This window comes from Siphateles boraxobius, unplaced genomic scaffold, assembly GCF_051911475.1.
Source record: "Siphateles boraxobius isolate OS27281-9 unplaced genomic scaffold, OSU_SipBor_1 24, whole genome shotgun sequence".
Taxonomy (NCBI): Eukaryota; Metazoa; Chordata; class Actinopteri; order Cypriniformes; family Leuciscidae; genus Siphateles; species Siphateles boraxobius.
Genome location: NW_027508855.1, coordinates 15,980,116 through 15,996,169, shown reverse-complemented (window position 1 = coordinate 15,996,169; position 16,054 = coordinate 15,980,116). Strand labels below are relative to the sequence as shown.

Below are 16,054 nucleotides of genomic sequence, written 5' to 3'. Positions count from 1 at the left end.
AAATCTTCCTTTCATAGGCAAGATCATTGAAAAAGTTGTCTTCAATCAGCTGAACAAATTCTTAAGCTCGAATGGATACTTTGACCATTTTCAATCTGGTTTCCGACCGCACCACAGTACAGAGACCGCGCTCATAAAGATAATAAATGATATTCGCTTAAATACTGATACAGGCAAATTATCAGTGCTGGTACTACTCGACCTCAGTGCTGCATTTGACACTGTCGATCACAAAATACTTCTTGACAGGCTGGAAAACTGGGTCGGGCTTTCTGGGATAGTCCTAAAATGGTTCAGGTCATACTTAGGAGGCAGAGGTTATTATGTGAGTATAGGAGACCATAAGTCTGAGTGGACATCCATGACATGCGGAGTCCCTCAAGGCTCAATTCTTGCGCCACTCCTATTCAACCTGTACATGCTCCCAATGAGCCAAATAATGAGAAAGAACCAAATCGCTTACCATAGCTATGCAGACGACACACAGCTCTACTTAGCCCTATCGCCTAACGATTACAGCCCCATTGACTCCCTTTGCCAATGCATTGATGAAGTAAACAATTGGATGTGCCAAAACTTTCTTCAGTTAAACAAAGACAAAACTGAAGTCATTGCGTTTGGAAACAAAGATGAAGTTCTCAAGGTGAACGCATACCTTCAGTCTAGGGGTCAAACAACTAAAAATCAAGTCAGGAATCTGGGTGTGTCTCTAGAGTCAGACCTTAGTTTCAGTAGTCATGTCAAAGCAATAACTAAATCAGCATATTATCACCTGAAAAATATTGCAAGAATTAGATGCTTTGTTTCCAGTCAAGACTTAGAAAAACTTGTGCATGCTTTCATCACCAGTAGGGTGGATTATTGTAATGGACTTCTCACTGGCCTTCCCAAAAAGACCATAAGACAGTTGCAGCTCATACAGAACGCTGCTGCTAGGATTCTGAGCAGAACCAGAAAATATGAACACATCACACCAGTCCTCAGGTCTTTACACTGGCTGCCAGTTACATTTAGGATTGATTTTAAAGTATTATTACTGGTATATAAATCATTCAATGGCCTAGGACCTCAATACATTGCAGATATGCTCACTGAATATAAACCCAACAGATCACTCAGATCATTAGGATCACATCGGCTAGAAATACCAAGGGTTCACTCTAAGCATGGCGAGTCTGCTTTTAGCTACTATGCCAGCCGCAGCTGGAACCAGCTTCCAGAAGAGATCAGATGTGCTCCTACAGTAGTCACATTCAAATCCAGACTCAAAACACATCTGTTTAGCTGTGCATTTACTGAATGAGCACTGTGCCACTGTTCGTCCGACTGTTTGCACTGTATTTTATTTTATGTTTTAATTATTCTGATTTCTGTATTTTATCTTTTATTCTAAACTGTTTTAATTATTCTGATTTCTTTTGATTATTTTAATTTCTTCTATGTAAAGCACTTTGAATTACCATTGTGTATGAAATGTGCTATATAAATAAACTTGCCTTGCCTTGCCTTGCCTATATATATATATATATATATATATTCACTAAATCTTATTGACCACGACCCCAAATATTGCTATGACAGAAACGACAGGATGTCTTCTTTTATGTAGTTTGGAGATTATCAAATGTAAGTGTCTGGGTCTCAAAATAATGTTCGTATCGCAAAACCAGTAAAAACTGGTTGAGCCAGCCATATGTGTGTGTATATGTGTGTGTGTGTGTGTGTGTGTGTGCCACTGCTGCTTATTTGAATATTTCATGAGATGGGCGGAGCTTTGCTATCAAAGTGTGAGTGCAGCGCACATTGCGAAAGTTCTGATTGTCTCTTCCGGACGTTAACATGGGAGCTTCTCAGTCAGGACGAGTGCCTGAGTTCCAAGATCTGGCTGATAAAACTGGCTGTGAGTATCTAACTTTCTAAATATATAGACGGCTACATTTTCCAGGTGTGCTTAAACTATAGACCTAGAGACACTTACTAAAAAGTACTACGTGATGGTACCTGAAGAAGGTAATATGGTACTATGGTATTCATATACACAATACTCCAATGTAGCCTACTTCAAAGAATAGTAACGTTACCATGCATGGTTAAAAAAAATACATAATTATTCATGATCAGGATCATTATTAGTGATATGTTTAGCTTTATATTAGGTTTGTTAATGACCCTTGATCTTTATTTTTGTATTTCGATGACTGTACAACAAATACGTGCATATTAAAATGCTTATAAACTGCATATAGACTGTCTAAATTCTCAGTGCATTCTAGTAATGCAATGCAATAAAGTAATGAAATGTCAACACACATAACAGCCTAAATCTAACCAAACCCGAATTTCACTCCGTCGAAATACTTCAGAAGTAGAAGTACTTTTGGAGAATCGCATGCAATCCAGCAAAAACGGGGCATAAGGCCGCCGGACGGGACGGGTGCCATTGTGGCAAAATTATTCTTTGAAAATCTCCTTTAATAAAACTTTATAAGGGCAAATGAAAGAGAATTTTACTTGCCCAGTTGGACAAGAAGCATCGTAACGCGACAATGATTCTGGTTGTATTAGCTACATTCAGTGTAATGAGCGATTGAAGTAACGTTAACGTTACGTTATTACTGGTAACAAGATCGCACTGACTGTCTTTTTGTGAGAGAAACATTCTTTCGAGGAGAAATCGAAACAAAATGCGAAACAGCACATAATAATATCACAAAAGAAACATGCTGAGGTAAAAATTCAAAATGTTGAGTTAAAAAAAAAATATAGGCCTATATATATAGGCTATATAGCATATATAACGTATGATATAGGCCTTTGCGGCTAAGTTAGCTAACGTTACATAACACGACCAAGGGAGCTGTTTTGCTCACGAAGTAGCCTAGCCTATAACGTTATGATTATCATAAATGTTTATTGTCGTAAACATGAAGCCGATATAGTAAGTTACTTACATTTTAGACACATTATTGACTGTTTTAGTTATTTCACGAAAATGGTTCCAAAGGAAAACAACAATGGCAGCCCCTACGGATGCAGTGTTTCTGCAGGCGGTACACGGTGAGAAGACACTTTAGGACAATATAACGTTTCAGTCAAATTAATAATAATATAATAATGATAAGAATACACACACGATTATGTATTACAATGTTATGTGTCTCTGAAACAATAAGTATATTGCGCTCAGGTAGTTTGGCGTAACTGGCCTGGAACGCTACAAGGTCGTGAGTCGTGGTTTGAAGTCGTGAATTACGTGCTCAAAAACCTGCCTGGAACGCAGCATTATTACCGGATGATTGTGATTCAGCGTTTTGAACGAATCGTTTGAACGAATGACTCACTTATTAAGACAGTCACTTGCCGCCACCTACTGGCGGTTTAGTTTCATGTTTAAAAGTATTATTGAAATTTTTCTTGTATATTTAAACATTTATTTAAAACATCAATCTCATAAAGTTAGACTATTTATTGCAGTTGCAATTTTGCTGTGTATAGGCTAAATTATTTAATTTGATTGGTAACAGCCCCGTTTTATTATTATAACTATATTTTATATTTTGTTTTCACAACTGTATGATGTCAGATGAGCAAATATTTAATAACAAGCATATATTCATTCTACAGTGCAAATCTTTTCCAAACAAACTGTACCTCACAAAATAGATTATAATCAACTAAATTGTGATAGAATAAATGTAGATGTTGCTTCCGTTCCTTTACACAAAATTACGTTTCTTCTTAACATGAGTTTTTCTGGTTTTACTGTTTTTTTCTTGTGAGCATGTATGTGTGAAGTATAGCCTATAATTTACTTCTTCTTGTCATTTCCACCATTAAAGAGAAGTGTCTCATTTAACAGCAGAAAATAATAGTCTACATCAGGGTTTTTTAAAAGGAACTGCAGTCCAGGGTCGTATTAATCAATTCATTAAATCCTAAAAATTTACAAATTAAAATCAATAATTCATTAAAAAATCTAAATAAAAACCTTACTAAAAATGATTCAATATTTTATTTTCTGTCACTTTTAAATAATTTTCACAAAGAAATTGCTAGTAAATTTCACAAAGAAATTACAAAGAACTGGTGAAATTTTGAAGTTTGAACATTATATTTTTACAGCATTTATTAACCTTTGTTAATGTTAGTTTTTTAATATATATATATATATATATATATATATATATATATATATATATATATATATATATATATATAAACTAACATTAACAAAGGTTAATAAATACTGTAAAAATATAATGTTCATTGTAAGTTCATGTTAATGCATTAACTAATGTTAACTTATATATATATATATATATATATATATATATATATATATATATATATATATATTTATTTATTAGGGCTGTGAAAAGATTAATCGTGATTAATCACATCCAAAATAAAAGTTTGTGTTTACATAATATAGGCTATGTGTGTGCACTGTGTATAATTATTTTGTATAAATACACACACATGCATGTATACATTTAAGAAAAATGTGTTATTTATATATATATAGAATATTTATATATAATATAAATTATATATAAATATATACAGTATACACATGCAAATATTTCTTAAATATATACATGCATGTGTGTGTACTTATATATATACAAAATAATTATACACAGTGCACACACATATATTATGTAAACACAAACTTTTATTTTGGATTCGATTAATCAGGATTAATCTTTTCACAGCCCTAATGTATGTATGTATATATATATATATATATATATATATATAGTGTACAGTTAGCGTATACTAGACATCTCAAATGCATATTGTATGAGCAATAATAATAGAGAGTGTTTTGATTTGGTGTCAGCTGTCATAAGATCATGGATTGATTGCACATTCCATTTTGGTTGACTAAATATCTATAAATACAATTTGTACTGTGGCATGTTGACAGTGTTGTACATTGAGTTCATCACCTCCCTCCTGTTGTAATCTGAGGCTGGAACCACATTAGAGTTTATTATGGTTACCTAAAAAAACATGCATTGTTTAATAAATCAGTTTGATGATATGATTCATTATCAATTCATCTTGCACCCCACCAACACACACATATCGGCTGCATTCGAAATCGCATACTTCACCGGAGAAAAACAGTATGTGACAAAAGAAGTATGTCCTAATTCATAGTATCATAAAAGGCAAAAAGGTACCCGGATGACCAACTACTTCAGATGAGATTCTGAAGTGTGCATACAATGGACACTTTACTATCCCATGAGGCCACAGGAGAGGATTTTTAAATGGAAGTCAAGCAACGCAACTGACGCTGGTAGGTCACGACAATGACAACATGGGGATTGTAGTACGTCAGGATTACATTCATACTACACACACTCATACTAAATACTATTTTAGCGATCGTAAAGTACGTACTTATTAAAAATAAGCATCTACTCAAGAGAGTATGCGATTGCGGACGCAGCCTATTCTCTGTCTCCATCACTCCTTCAAAACAGCTTTGACTGTCACTGCATTGACCTGTAAAGTTATTTGAAATTTTTCTGAATTTGCTGTCTTTTTCTCACTTTAGTTTCCATAGAGCAGATAAAAAACCTCCATAACAGATTTATGTACCTGACTCAAGATGAAGAGACTTTAAGGTACGGTACAATTGACTTGAGACTATAATGACTATAAACAAAAACTGTCATAACGGTCATCTATCACACACTTTATATTGATGCCTGTGTTAGGGCAGAGCCATTGGTCTGCAAATTATGGACGCAGATTTTTTGAGGTAAAGTTTAACAATAAGCAAAATCTGTTGTTGCAATATGTTGTTTTTATCAGTTAGCTTCTCTAATTTTGATGCAAGTTCTGCCTAATATCAAATGACACAGCGTGTATTATTGACTTTCCTTTATAATGAAAAGTAGTGTAAAAAGAACCATTTCTTCTAAATTTCAGACGTGAACACCTTGAGAATATGAGCGATTTGGCCCTCAACCCAATCCGAAGACAGATCATTGAGGCTTTCTTTGATACAAGGTGTGTACAGAAAAGGAAAGACTCAAACATATGGGTCCATATCAGAATTAGAATCAGTTAATAATCAATGCCTAATAGTTAGAGAGTCAGACTGGTATCCCGAAGGTTGTGGGTTCGATTGTCAGTACCGGCAGGAACTGACTGAAGTGCCCTCGAGCAAAGCATCTAACCCCCAATATAAAAGTATTTTTTGTTAAATGCAATACATTTTCTCATGTATTAACTCGTTATTTCATCTGACTCCATAAAGAAAAAGGGTTTTAATGTTATCCGTGTATCATTTAATGTGAGCGAATGTTTTACTATTCCTTTAAACTCTTGAATGAAAATAATGTCAAAGTCAATTAGAATAATCAAATATCATAATTTAATATGTCAGGTAAATGTATCTTTACAATTCCATAATCAATTCAAAGGTAATCAATGCAAAACATCAAATGCTCTAGAATAAAGAGGAAAAAGTTTACCCGACAAGAAATGCGTGAGGCTGAGAGTCTCGCAACTCTCAGCCTCACGGGTCGATCTCAAATATAGAAAAGGCCCTGAGCTCTCGCTGCGTTTCATTATATACCCAGACCTCATTTCAAATGTAAACATCATTCACAGTGGAATTTTACCTGTAAGTCACCATTTGCTAGCAGTGGAAAATTAGCATTCAGTCAAATGGTCGAAGGTGTTAACTCAAAGACACACCCTCCAGTATTGGAGGGTGTGGAAGATATTTCTAAACTTCCTAGGAACTTTATTACCTTTTGGGTTTACTTCTTTGGGAATGAGACATTTGTACCAGTCGTACCGAGACATTTCAAATAATACCAAATATGTATAAAACTAGATAATCATTCACATTAAACCATTTAGATTCTTGTGTGAGTTTGGGAGATCTCTGCCAGGATGAAGAATGGGGGAGAGAAATGTAGATTAGGATGAGGGAGGTGAGACCTTCGTCTCAATAGTGCATGAGGGGGAGTTCAAATGTTAATTTCCTTTGTTTTCTCAGAGAGTGGCCCTCTATTAAAGTCCTTCAAGTTTTTCCAGTCTTACAGACATGTTGCCTCCTGTCTCAATTGCCTGTATCCACTTTTGTCGCCTTAAACGCTCGTTTTTTGGGGTCGACAGCTTATAAAAACGTATGTCTAGTTTTTTTTTAGCTTGTTTGCTGTACACCCTGTCACATAGCAGCTTTTGCAAATTGTTTTGTTTTTTGGTATAAATCAGAACTGACAAGGAGGCAGCTTCAGGCAATACAAAGTCAATGGAGACGGTTGGATTCCCCCCCCCCCCCCTCGGTGTGGGCGTGGCCTAAATGCGCTGTCTCTTTACCGAATTTGTGTATTTAAATCTTTAAAAAAATATTTTAAAGTTAACTAAATTTTCTGTTAACCTTTTACCATATGTCTTCGAGTATCGCAATAATATTGTATCGTAAGAGTTCAAGTATCGTTATCGTGATATATATCGAATCGTGACTTAAGGGTATCGTTACACCCCTATGGGTTATCATACTTGGCCTTCACATGTCACCTAAAATATAAAAGTATAAAGACACAGTTAGGTTTAGTCATAATAAACATATTTACAGATTATGAATATCAACTGAATTTACAAAGATATTGCACTAAGCAGTGGGGTATTGCACTTACAAGCAAATGCTTAGTATGCGCGTATGGGCTATTATTTCATCCGCAACCGCATCACAAAACTCATCATCAGTCCGCCATCCATCCGCACCAACGTTTTTGACCAATTTTTCCGCCCTCCATCCGCTAATACAAGGCGCTGCTGATGACAGCCGCGAGACTAGAAACCGCCCACCACCCGCCCAAATTTAATTAAAAATAATTAATTTTCGTCACGTCATCCGCCCGATCCGCGGTTTATTCGCGGAGTCCGCGGCTGTAACCACCAACCGCGCATCTCTAATGCTTAGTGAGGCATTTAACTCTTTAAGAGTGAAATGGCCTGTGGAAAAAAAGCTGTTCCTGTGTCTATATGTGCTAGTGCCCAGTGATCTGAGGCAACAGGGTTAGTGGAGTGTGATGATTTTACCTGCCCTTTTCCTCACTCTGGAGGAGTACAGGTCAGGGGAACACCAAGAATCCTCTCAGCAGTCCGCACTGTCCGTTGTAATCTTCTGAACCAAACCAGACGGTTAAAGAAGCACATAGAGCAGACTCAATGACGGCTGAGTAGAATTGTGTCAGCAGCTCCCATGGAAGGTTGAACTTCCTCAGCTGGGGAAAGAGTCTATGACTACGTTTACATGCAGCCAATAACCCGTTCAAAACCGGAATATTAGCAATAACCCGGTCGCGCACGGCCATGTAAACACCGGCAAAAACACGAATATGCTCATATCCCGGATTTTTAAAACCCGTATATGATACCTGGGGTACCCCTTTTCTAACCCGAATTTTTGGTCATGTACACGCGCATCGGCATATCCCCATAATGATTTGTGTTCTGCGCATGTTCTATTCGCAAGGAATCTTGGTCTTTTGAGTAGAGGAACTTCTCGGCGCATACAAAAACCCGCGTCCAGTATACCGGAAGTAAACATGGCGAGACGCAGCACAGCATACATTTGGAGCGAAGTCAGTACCAGCATAAAAAAGCACAAACAAAGGCGATCGCTATCTGCCCTGAACTATTTATTATCCGCGTGCTGCTGCTGCTGTTGTTGTCTTTGGATACAGGAAGAAGAATCGGAAATGACGCATATTGCGTCTTAAGGTTGTCCGTACGTCCAGACGCTAACCGTGTGCCGTTTGCATCGGGATATTGCAATTCCATGTATACAAGAGAAACTCTCTCTGCTCACGCATGTAAACGGGTTATTCCTAATGTTTCACAAACCCGAATAGTGACCTTAACCCGACCATAACCCGAAAATTGGCTGCAAGTAAACGTAGTCTATGTGAGTGTCCCTCTTCAGGTCCTGAGAGATGGTGGTGACCAGGAGCCTGAATGACTCCACTGTTCATGATGGAGAGTGAGGTGTTCCTCCTGAAGTCCACTATCATCTCTCCACTGTTTGCGCGTGTACAGCTCCTGGTTATGACTGCACCCAGGCAGCCAGTTGTACGACCTCCTGTCTGTATGCAGACTTGTCACCGTTGTGGATGAGGCCGATGACAGTGTTGTTGTGTGCAAACTTGTGAAGCTTAACAGTTTTTAAAGTCTAGTCATTTGTGTACATTGAGAAGAGTTGTGGGGAGAGGACGTAACCCTGAGGAGCGAAAGTGCTGATGGTCCTGGATGTGAGTTTCCCCAGTCTCACTAGCTGATGCCTATCTGTCAGAAAGCTGGTGATCCACTGACAGATTGGGGTGGGCATGGAGAGCTTGATCAGTTTGGCTGTGAGAAGATCAGGCATGATGGTATTGAAGGCCAAACTTGCGTAAGTTCCAGGTCTGTCGAGCCGTTCAGGTCTATGATATCTGAACACCAATCTCTCAAACGACTTCATGACCACAGATGTGAGAGCAACAGGTCTGTTGTCATTGAATTCAGTGATTTTGTTTTTTTTGGGGGGCCGGAATGATAGTGGAGTGTTTGAGGCAACAGGGAACTCCTCCAGTGATCTGTTGAAGATCTTCGTGAAAATGGGGGCCAGTTGGTCAGCGCAGACTTTTAAACAGGCAGGTGAAACACCATCTGGGCCTGATGGATGGCAGGACGGGGAGTGCAGGTATCTGAGTTTTAAAAGGAAAGTCCACAGCTTTTTTTCAAGATGTGGTTTGATCTTTTTCTATTTTTGTAGTTTCATGAATTGTTTTTTATTTTTATTTTGCGCTTTTCGAGTAAAGTCGAGAACGTTGTCAAAATGATCCCTGTTCACACGGATCCGTGAAAACGACTAAAAATGCTGTATTCCGCTGCCAGGCCAGTAGTTGGCGATGACACTTTGTAAAGAAACACTATACTTGCCTATAGACTGAACACATAATGTGCATGCAACATGATGTCACTGTTTTCACAAATTTGCCTTTCTGTAGTTTACATGGAGATGATAACAGTATCGTTTTCAAAAACTTGCACTTTGAAACCGTTTTCAAAAGTTTGCGTTTTCAGGCCCCCAAAACGCTGTGTAAATAAACAGTCAAAAAGCATTAAACAATAGTTGAAAACAGTGTCGTGTGAATGGCCCTTAAAAATGTGTACAGTCAATATATATATATATATATATATATGTATACTGTATGTATGCTGGTAAAGTTGGACATGCATATATATTCAACTTAATTTTAAGAGTTAGGCTATAAGAGTTTACATTTTGCAATGAAATAAAAAGATTATACAGTAATACTTCTATATATACTCAGAGGATAATGTCTGTGTGTTGTCATCAAGGAACTTGGGTCAAAGGGAGAAGGGCTGTTTGCAGGAGATCGGTTTTAAGGAATTCGTTACGGTCCTGGCCTTTTTCAAACCACCCAAACCACACATTGCTGAGGAGGAGAGAAAAGCCATCAAGAAGGAGAAACTACGCTGTGAGAATAAAGAAACAAAGACCTCAAATAGATTTTCTTTCAATTGCAGTTTTAAACGAAACAAGTTGATATACAAGTTTTGCAGATCTCACACTGCAATGTAACTTTAAAGGGATAGTTCACCCAAAAATGAAAATTCTGTTATCTTTCACTCACCCTTATGTTACTCCAAACCTGTATGAGTTTCTGTGTTCTGTTGAAAACAAAAGAAGATATTTTGAAGAATGTTGTTAACCAGTTGACGGCCATTGAATCCCAATAAGAAAGAAACTCGTACAGGTTTGAATCAACATAAGGGTGAGTTAATTATTTTAATTTTGGGGTGAACTACCCCTTTAACATACTTGGACATGTTACATAGAATTATCCTGTGTGTGAAAACATCTAAACAACGCTTAAGCGTCGGTCAGAATATACATTGGTCAGAATTAATGGCACCCCTGTTAAACATGATAAAAAATGGCTGTAAAAAATAAATCTGCATTGTATTTCCTTTTGATCTTTCATTCAAAAAATGTGCAAAAATATAACCTTTCATTGAAGGTTTACTTCAATGAAAGGTTACATTTTTGCTAATTTTTGTAATCAAAATGGTAAACAATGCAGATTTCTTTTTTACAGGCATTTTTGATCATATTTACCAGGGGTGCCAATAATTCTGACCACCGCTTTTAACATCATTTGAGATACTATTTGAAACAATTTCTCAGTATTTATACAGTTTTGCTGGTTTACATTTTTTTATGCACACCACACAACTTCTTGGTAAAAGCATATTTCCTTCTCTGTAGTTCTGTTCAACATGCACGACACTGACAATGATGGCATCATCACTCTGGATGAATATAAACGTGTAAGAATCATTTGACTTCTACTTTTATGGCTACAAACACAGTAACACGATTTGATACTGATTGTAATTGTGATTGCAGGTGGTAGAGGAGCTGCTGTCTAGCACTGAAACCATAGGAGTAGAAACAGCCAAAGCCATTTCAGATGCTGCCATGCTGGAAGTCGCCAGTGAGACAGTGGGTCAGATGGTACGGTGACTTTCCATGATCAGAGTTGCCAACTATTTTCAATGGAGAGTAGCTAAAACCTGCTCAAAAAATTGCAAAATGTCACTAGATGACGTAATGCCGGCACTTTACATCTGTTTGCCATGCACACATACTGTCTTTTAATAACCAATATCCAATAAGCTGTTCTCATTTACATATTTTCTGAGACAACGGAAAGAGTATGATATAGTGACTGACTGCATGTAAACCAGTCGCTAATCTAGCAAAGCTGTCCATGACGCTTCTCTTAATTGTATTAATTTATCCTAATTTTTGTTTTTAGGGTCCTGATGAATTTTATGAGGGAATCACCTTTGAACAGTTCATGCAGGTTTGCACTCTATAACATTTTAAGGCCTGGGTATACTTCATTTTCTGTGTTCTGCTCCATCTTTTAAAACCTTTTAAAGTATAGTCATTTGGCCGTGAGCAGGGAAAGCCACATTCGGCGTGTGCTCACTATCTAGTGAACATTGTTTTCAAGCACTCGTCACTCATACATGTGCTGTTGTACGCACACTGTCCACATGGACAAAAATTAGGCTGCACACCGTCCGCGGACCCTCCTGATGACGAAAAAGACTTCAGGCGGTAGTATACTTGGAAGTTGCCATGAAACGGAAGTTGCGACCATTTTCTCTTCCCTATTGTAACATATATCTGAGTGAAATGACTTCATGAATAAAAAATAAATGCAAGGCGGGACTTTATTTTGTCCATCGGGAATTGATTGGATCGAATCGCTGTGATCTCATATAAGTGACAGGTTGTTCCGCCCCCGCTCCAGTAAACATGTCATCAGACAAGTGAAGAGATGGAGAAAATATTTTGATCAAATATTACGAGGGCAAATGGTGCGAACAGATAAATAATTTAAAATAAATACGGCAATATTCCATAAAAAAAAACAAGAATTGTCAATTTTGATTTCATTGTGACTTTAAATATAATTATAAAATTACATGCATGCTATTCATACCTCAACTTTCAACGTCTCTTCAACAGATATTGAAAGACATCGAGATCGAGACCAAGATGAATATTCACTTTTGGAACTTGGAAACCATGCAGTGTGGGAAGTGAGAGTGATTTCCACTTCTGAACAGCATTTTTTTTTAAGCACAGTCTTTATTTTAGATTAAAACATCTAAAGTTTGTTCAACCCTTAGTACTGAGTTTACTTGGGTTTCTTTCTCTGAAATATCTCCAATGATGGAGATATGGTGGAAGTGACCACAACGTGCTCTAGGGATACACTTCAGAGTCCAGACCTCTGAGGCAAAGCAAACACACAGAGTGTTTATACATTTTTGGAAGATATTTAACAACCCCTTGAGGCCCGGCTGTTTTCGTGGCTTCTCATCTCAACTCTACTCTGACATGCTCGCAAACATTTTGATTCATACATACTTTCAGATACACTATGTATACTGTATTTTTAGCAGGGTTGTTGAGACTGCAAAACTGAACCATGTGATTGCAGATTTCCCTTTTGAATGCTTGTTTTGTAATGGAGGAAGTCTTCCTTAACAAACCAGTTCTAAAACACTCCACACCCTAAGTTAATGAATCCACAAATCTTATCATTTTCCTCAAAAACAACAGGGACCGATTGTTTTGCTGCCCTTAAAATGTAGTCCATCTGGCTTCTGTCCACCAAGGTTATATATTAATAAATAATACAGGGTGTGTAAAGTATTACAGCAACAGCATTTACTATAGGATATTACAGTGCAATATTTTTGTACATTCTTGTCATTTGAAATCCTCACAACTGTCACTAAACCTTTTCTTTACATTGAAGAGAATAAAATAACCATTGTTTTAAAAGTTGCATTTATTTCTGTTGTGTATTTTGTAGATGCATTCTGTCTGGAATCATTAATCTTTGCAAGGTTATAAGATGTTTCCCATACTATATTTAGAGGTTGTGCGTTCAGTCAAACTCGGTGGTATTTTGGTGCAAATTCATCTTTTCCTTGGTTGAAGCGATAGCCAAATTAGGCAAATGACAACATGACATGCTCGAAAAACAAAACTACAGTGAAATAAACCAGATTAAATATGGGTTCTTTTGCAATTGGTAAACATGGTTTGTTTGTGGACTATGTACTTTACTGTTCAAAAGTTTGTTTGTTTTTTAAAGAAATTATTACTTTGATTAAACAAGGACACAATAAACTGATCCAAAGTGGCAGTAAAGATATTTAAAATGTTACCAAAAAATTGTATTTCCAATAAATACCATTGTTTTGAACTTTCTGTTCATCAAAGAATCCTGGAAATATAATGTATCCCATTTTCCACAAAAATATCAAGCAGCACAACTGTTTTCAACACTGATAATGATAGGAAATCAGCATATTACAACGATTTCTGAGGATCATGTGACACTGAAGACTGGAGTAATGATGCTGAAAATTCAGCTTTGCATCACAGGAATGGATTAAATTTTTAGATATATTACAATGTAAAAAATATTATAATACTGTATTCTACTGTACTGTACTTTTACTTTCGATCAAATAAATGTCTAAGTGAGCATGAAAGTCTTCTTACAAAATCATGCCGACCTCAAACATTTGAAGGATTTTGTATGGATTGTGTATTTTGTGTGTTGAATTAGAGAGCATTAAAACCACTGGAATTTAGACTTAAATGTTACAAAGACAAAGGACATGTGCATTGGTTTTAGACGTCACCAGCCGACTCCTGAAAAGACGATTATAGATGGAAAAGAGTCGTACAAGTATCTGGGATATCATCACTGATAACAAGTTGGCCTTTGAACAAAACACAGACATGCTGAGTAAGAAGTCTGCAACGTCTTTTCTGTCTGAGAAAGCTAGCTAAGTTTCAAATGGACCGATCCCTGATGACATTGTTTTATAAATCTTTTATTGAATCCATCCTTACTTTTTCATGTATTTGCTGGTATGCTTCTTAGTTTAAAACGGAATAATACTAATGGTAAATAAAGTTAGCAGCATAATCATCGGGATTCAGCAGATAAAACTAACTGAACTGTACAATAGACATGTACTTAAAAATCCATCATATCTGATAGTTTTCACCCCTTGCATGCAGAATTTAAGATGCTGCCTTCTGGTTCTCGCTTCAGTCAGCCACCAGCCAAAACAAATAGATTGAAATTCTCCTTTGTACCCTCTGCGATTTCTCTGCTTAACTCTGTAAAGAATAGATACCGTCTAAACATAAGGCATACTTAAACTTAAACTTTAAATGTTGTGGTTTTCATTTCCATTTGTCTGACCCTGGATTTTAATCGATGTTGAGTCTTTGTTGTCATGTACTGTATGTTAATTTCTTTGCTGCTGCAGCAAAACTAATCGCCCCTAGGGGACAAATAAAGGTGAATTGAATTGAATTGAATTAATTTTGTATGATTTGCATTTCATCTTCTCAGATGATGATTTAATAGTATTGTATACTAAACTGCAAGGATGTAACATGATACAATAGATATATAAAAAGACCTAGAATTAATTAATACCAGTCCTCAAACACATCTTAATGTGTCATCCAAACTCAAAGTTTTGAAATTACACAAATTATGATTAAATAAAGAAATAGTTTTAAGGAATATGAGCCCAGATTATCTTAAAACAGCAAATTCTTCCCAGTCCAACTTGCCTCAAAAGCACAGCGTATCAGATGCCAATCTAAGGGCCACTCAGTATGTCATAAGGCACCGCCAAGCCAATGTTATAGCTGTAACCCGAGGACTCGATGTAGTTGGACCTACAGATGGGCAGAACGTGGTCCTGTGTAGATGAGTCCATTGAGAAGTCGTAGTGACAGATCAGCCCTCTGTATCTAAAGACGTAATAAAAGTGCAAAATAAACCGCTGGAAAAACAATAGCAGAGATAACACAACATAACGTGATATCGGTGTTTACCTGCGGTGAGCGGTGAGGTCATCGTCTGTGATACAAGCCCCGCGAGGGCTCTTCTCATCAGGGATGTTGGCCGTCACCAGAGTGCTGCTGTTGAACCGCATGTGGCGTACCGGGTGCCTGTTTACAGACAGAACAATTATGTGGCCGAAATGCAGTTCTGCTTTTGAAAACAATAATGATCTTAACCATGTAAAGCCTGACATAGGAAATAATAGTCAGAAAATCTTTGGTCACACTTTAGATAAGGGTCCAATTCTCACTATTAACTAACTATTAACTACGACTTTTGCTTCAATAAATTAATTACTGCTTATTAATAATTAGTAAGGTAGTTGTTAAGTTTAGGTATTATAGGATTAAGGGATGTAGAATATGGTCATGCAAAATATGGCATTAATTTGTACTTTATAACTACTGATAAACCGCCAATATCATAGAAATATGCATGCTAATAACCAACTAATTAATAGTGAGAATTGGAAAAACCTAAACTAAAGTGTTACCAAATCTTTTTTTTTTTATGGAACAGTTTATGGAACAGTTAATTTAAAA

At 36.8% G+C, this 16,054-nt stretch overlaps 2 protein-coding genes across 5 annotated transcripts in view; one reads left to right on the top strand and one right to left on the bottom strand.

The window, feature by feature from the left end:
* Positions 1–16,054, bottom strand: part of fbxw8 (F-box and WD repeat domain containing 8) — a 50,113-nt gene that overhangs the window by 8,901 nt on the left and 25,158 nt on the right. The window contains exons 10-11 of one of the 2 annotated variants that reach the window (XM_077241672.1): positions 15,503–15,619; positions 15,236–15,418 (exon numbers count right to left, since the gene is read on the bottom strand). In XM_077241672.1, coding sequence (XP_077097787.1) covers positions 15,265–15,418; positions 15,503–15,619 — 271 coding nt within the window. In that variant the 3' untranslated portion in view covers positions 15,236–15,264. Of the gene's footprint in view, positions 1–13,400; positions 15,419–15,502; positions 15,620–16,054 lie in introns of those variants that run through there. The other variant, XM_077241671.1, reaches the window with a different exon arrangement.
* On the top strand, positions 1,768–13,415 carry tesca (tescalcin a). 3 transcript variants are annotated; one of them, XM_077241680.1, is made up of 9 exons: positions 1,820–1,900; positions 5,167–5,308; positions 5,570–5,639; positions 5,947–6,027; positions 10,381–10,520; positions 11,312–11,373; positions 11,453–11,560; positions 11,865–11,912; positions 12,587–13,415. In XM_077241680.1, exons 2-9 carry the CDS (start codon positions 5,254–5,256, stop codon positions 12,662–12,664), a joined length of 642 nt encoding a protein of 213 aa, XP_077097795.1. In that variant the 5' UTR covers positions 1,820–1,900; positions 5,167–5,253; the 3' UTR covers positions 12,665–13,415. The 3 variants fall into 3 exon arrangements, with proteins under 3 accessions (XP_077097794.1, XP_077097795.1, XP_077097793.1); XM_077241679.1 differs by lacking the exon at positions 5,167–5,308 and having other exon boundaries at positions 1,768–1,900; XM_077241678.1 differs by lacking the exons at positions 1,820–1,900; positions 5,167–5,308; positions 5,570–5,639; positions 5,947–6,027 and adding an exon at positions 9,477–9,718.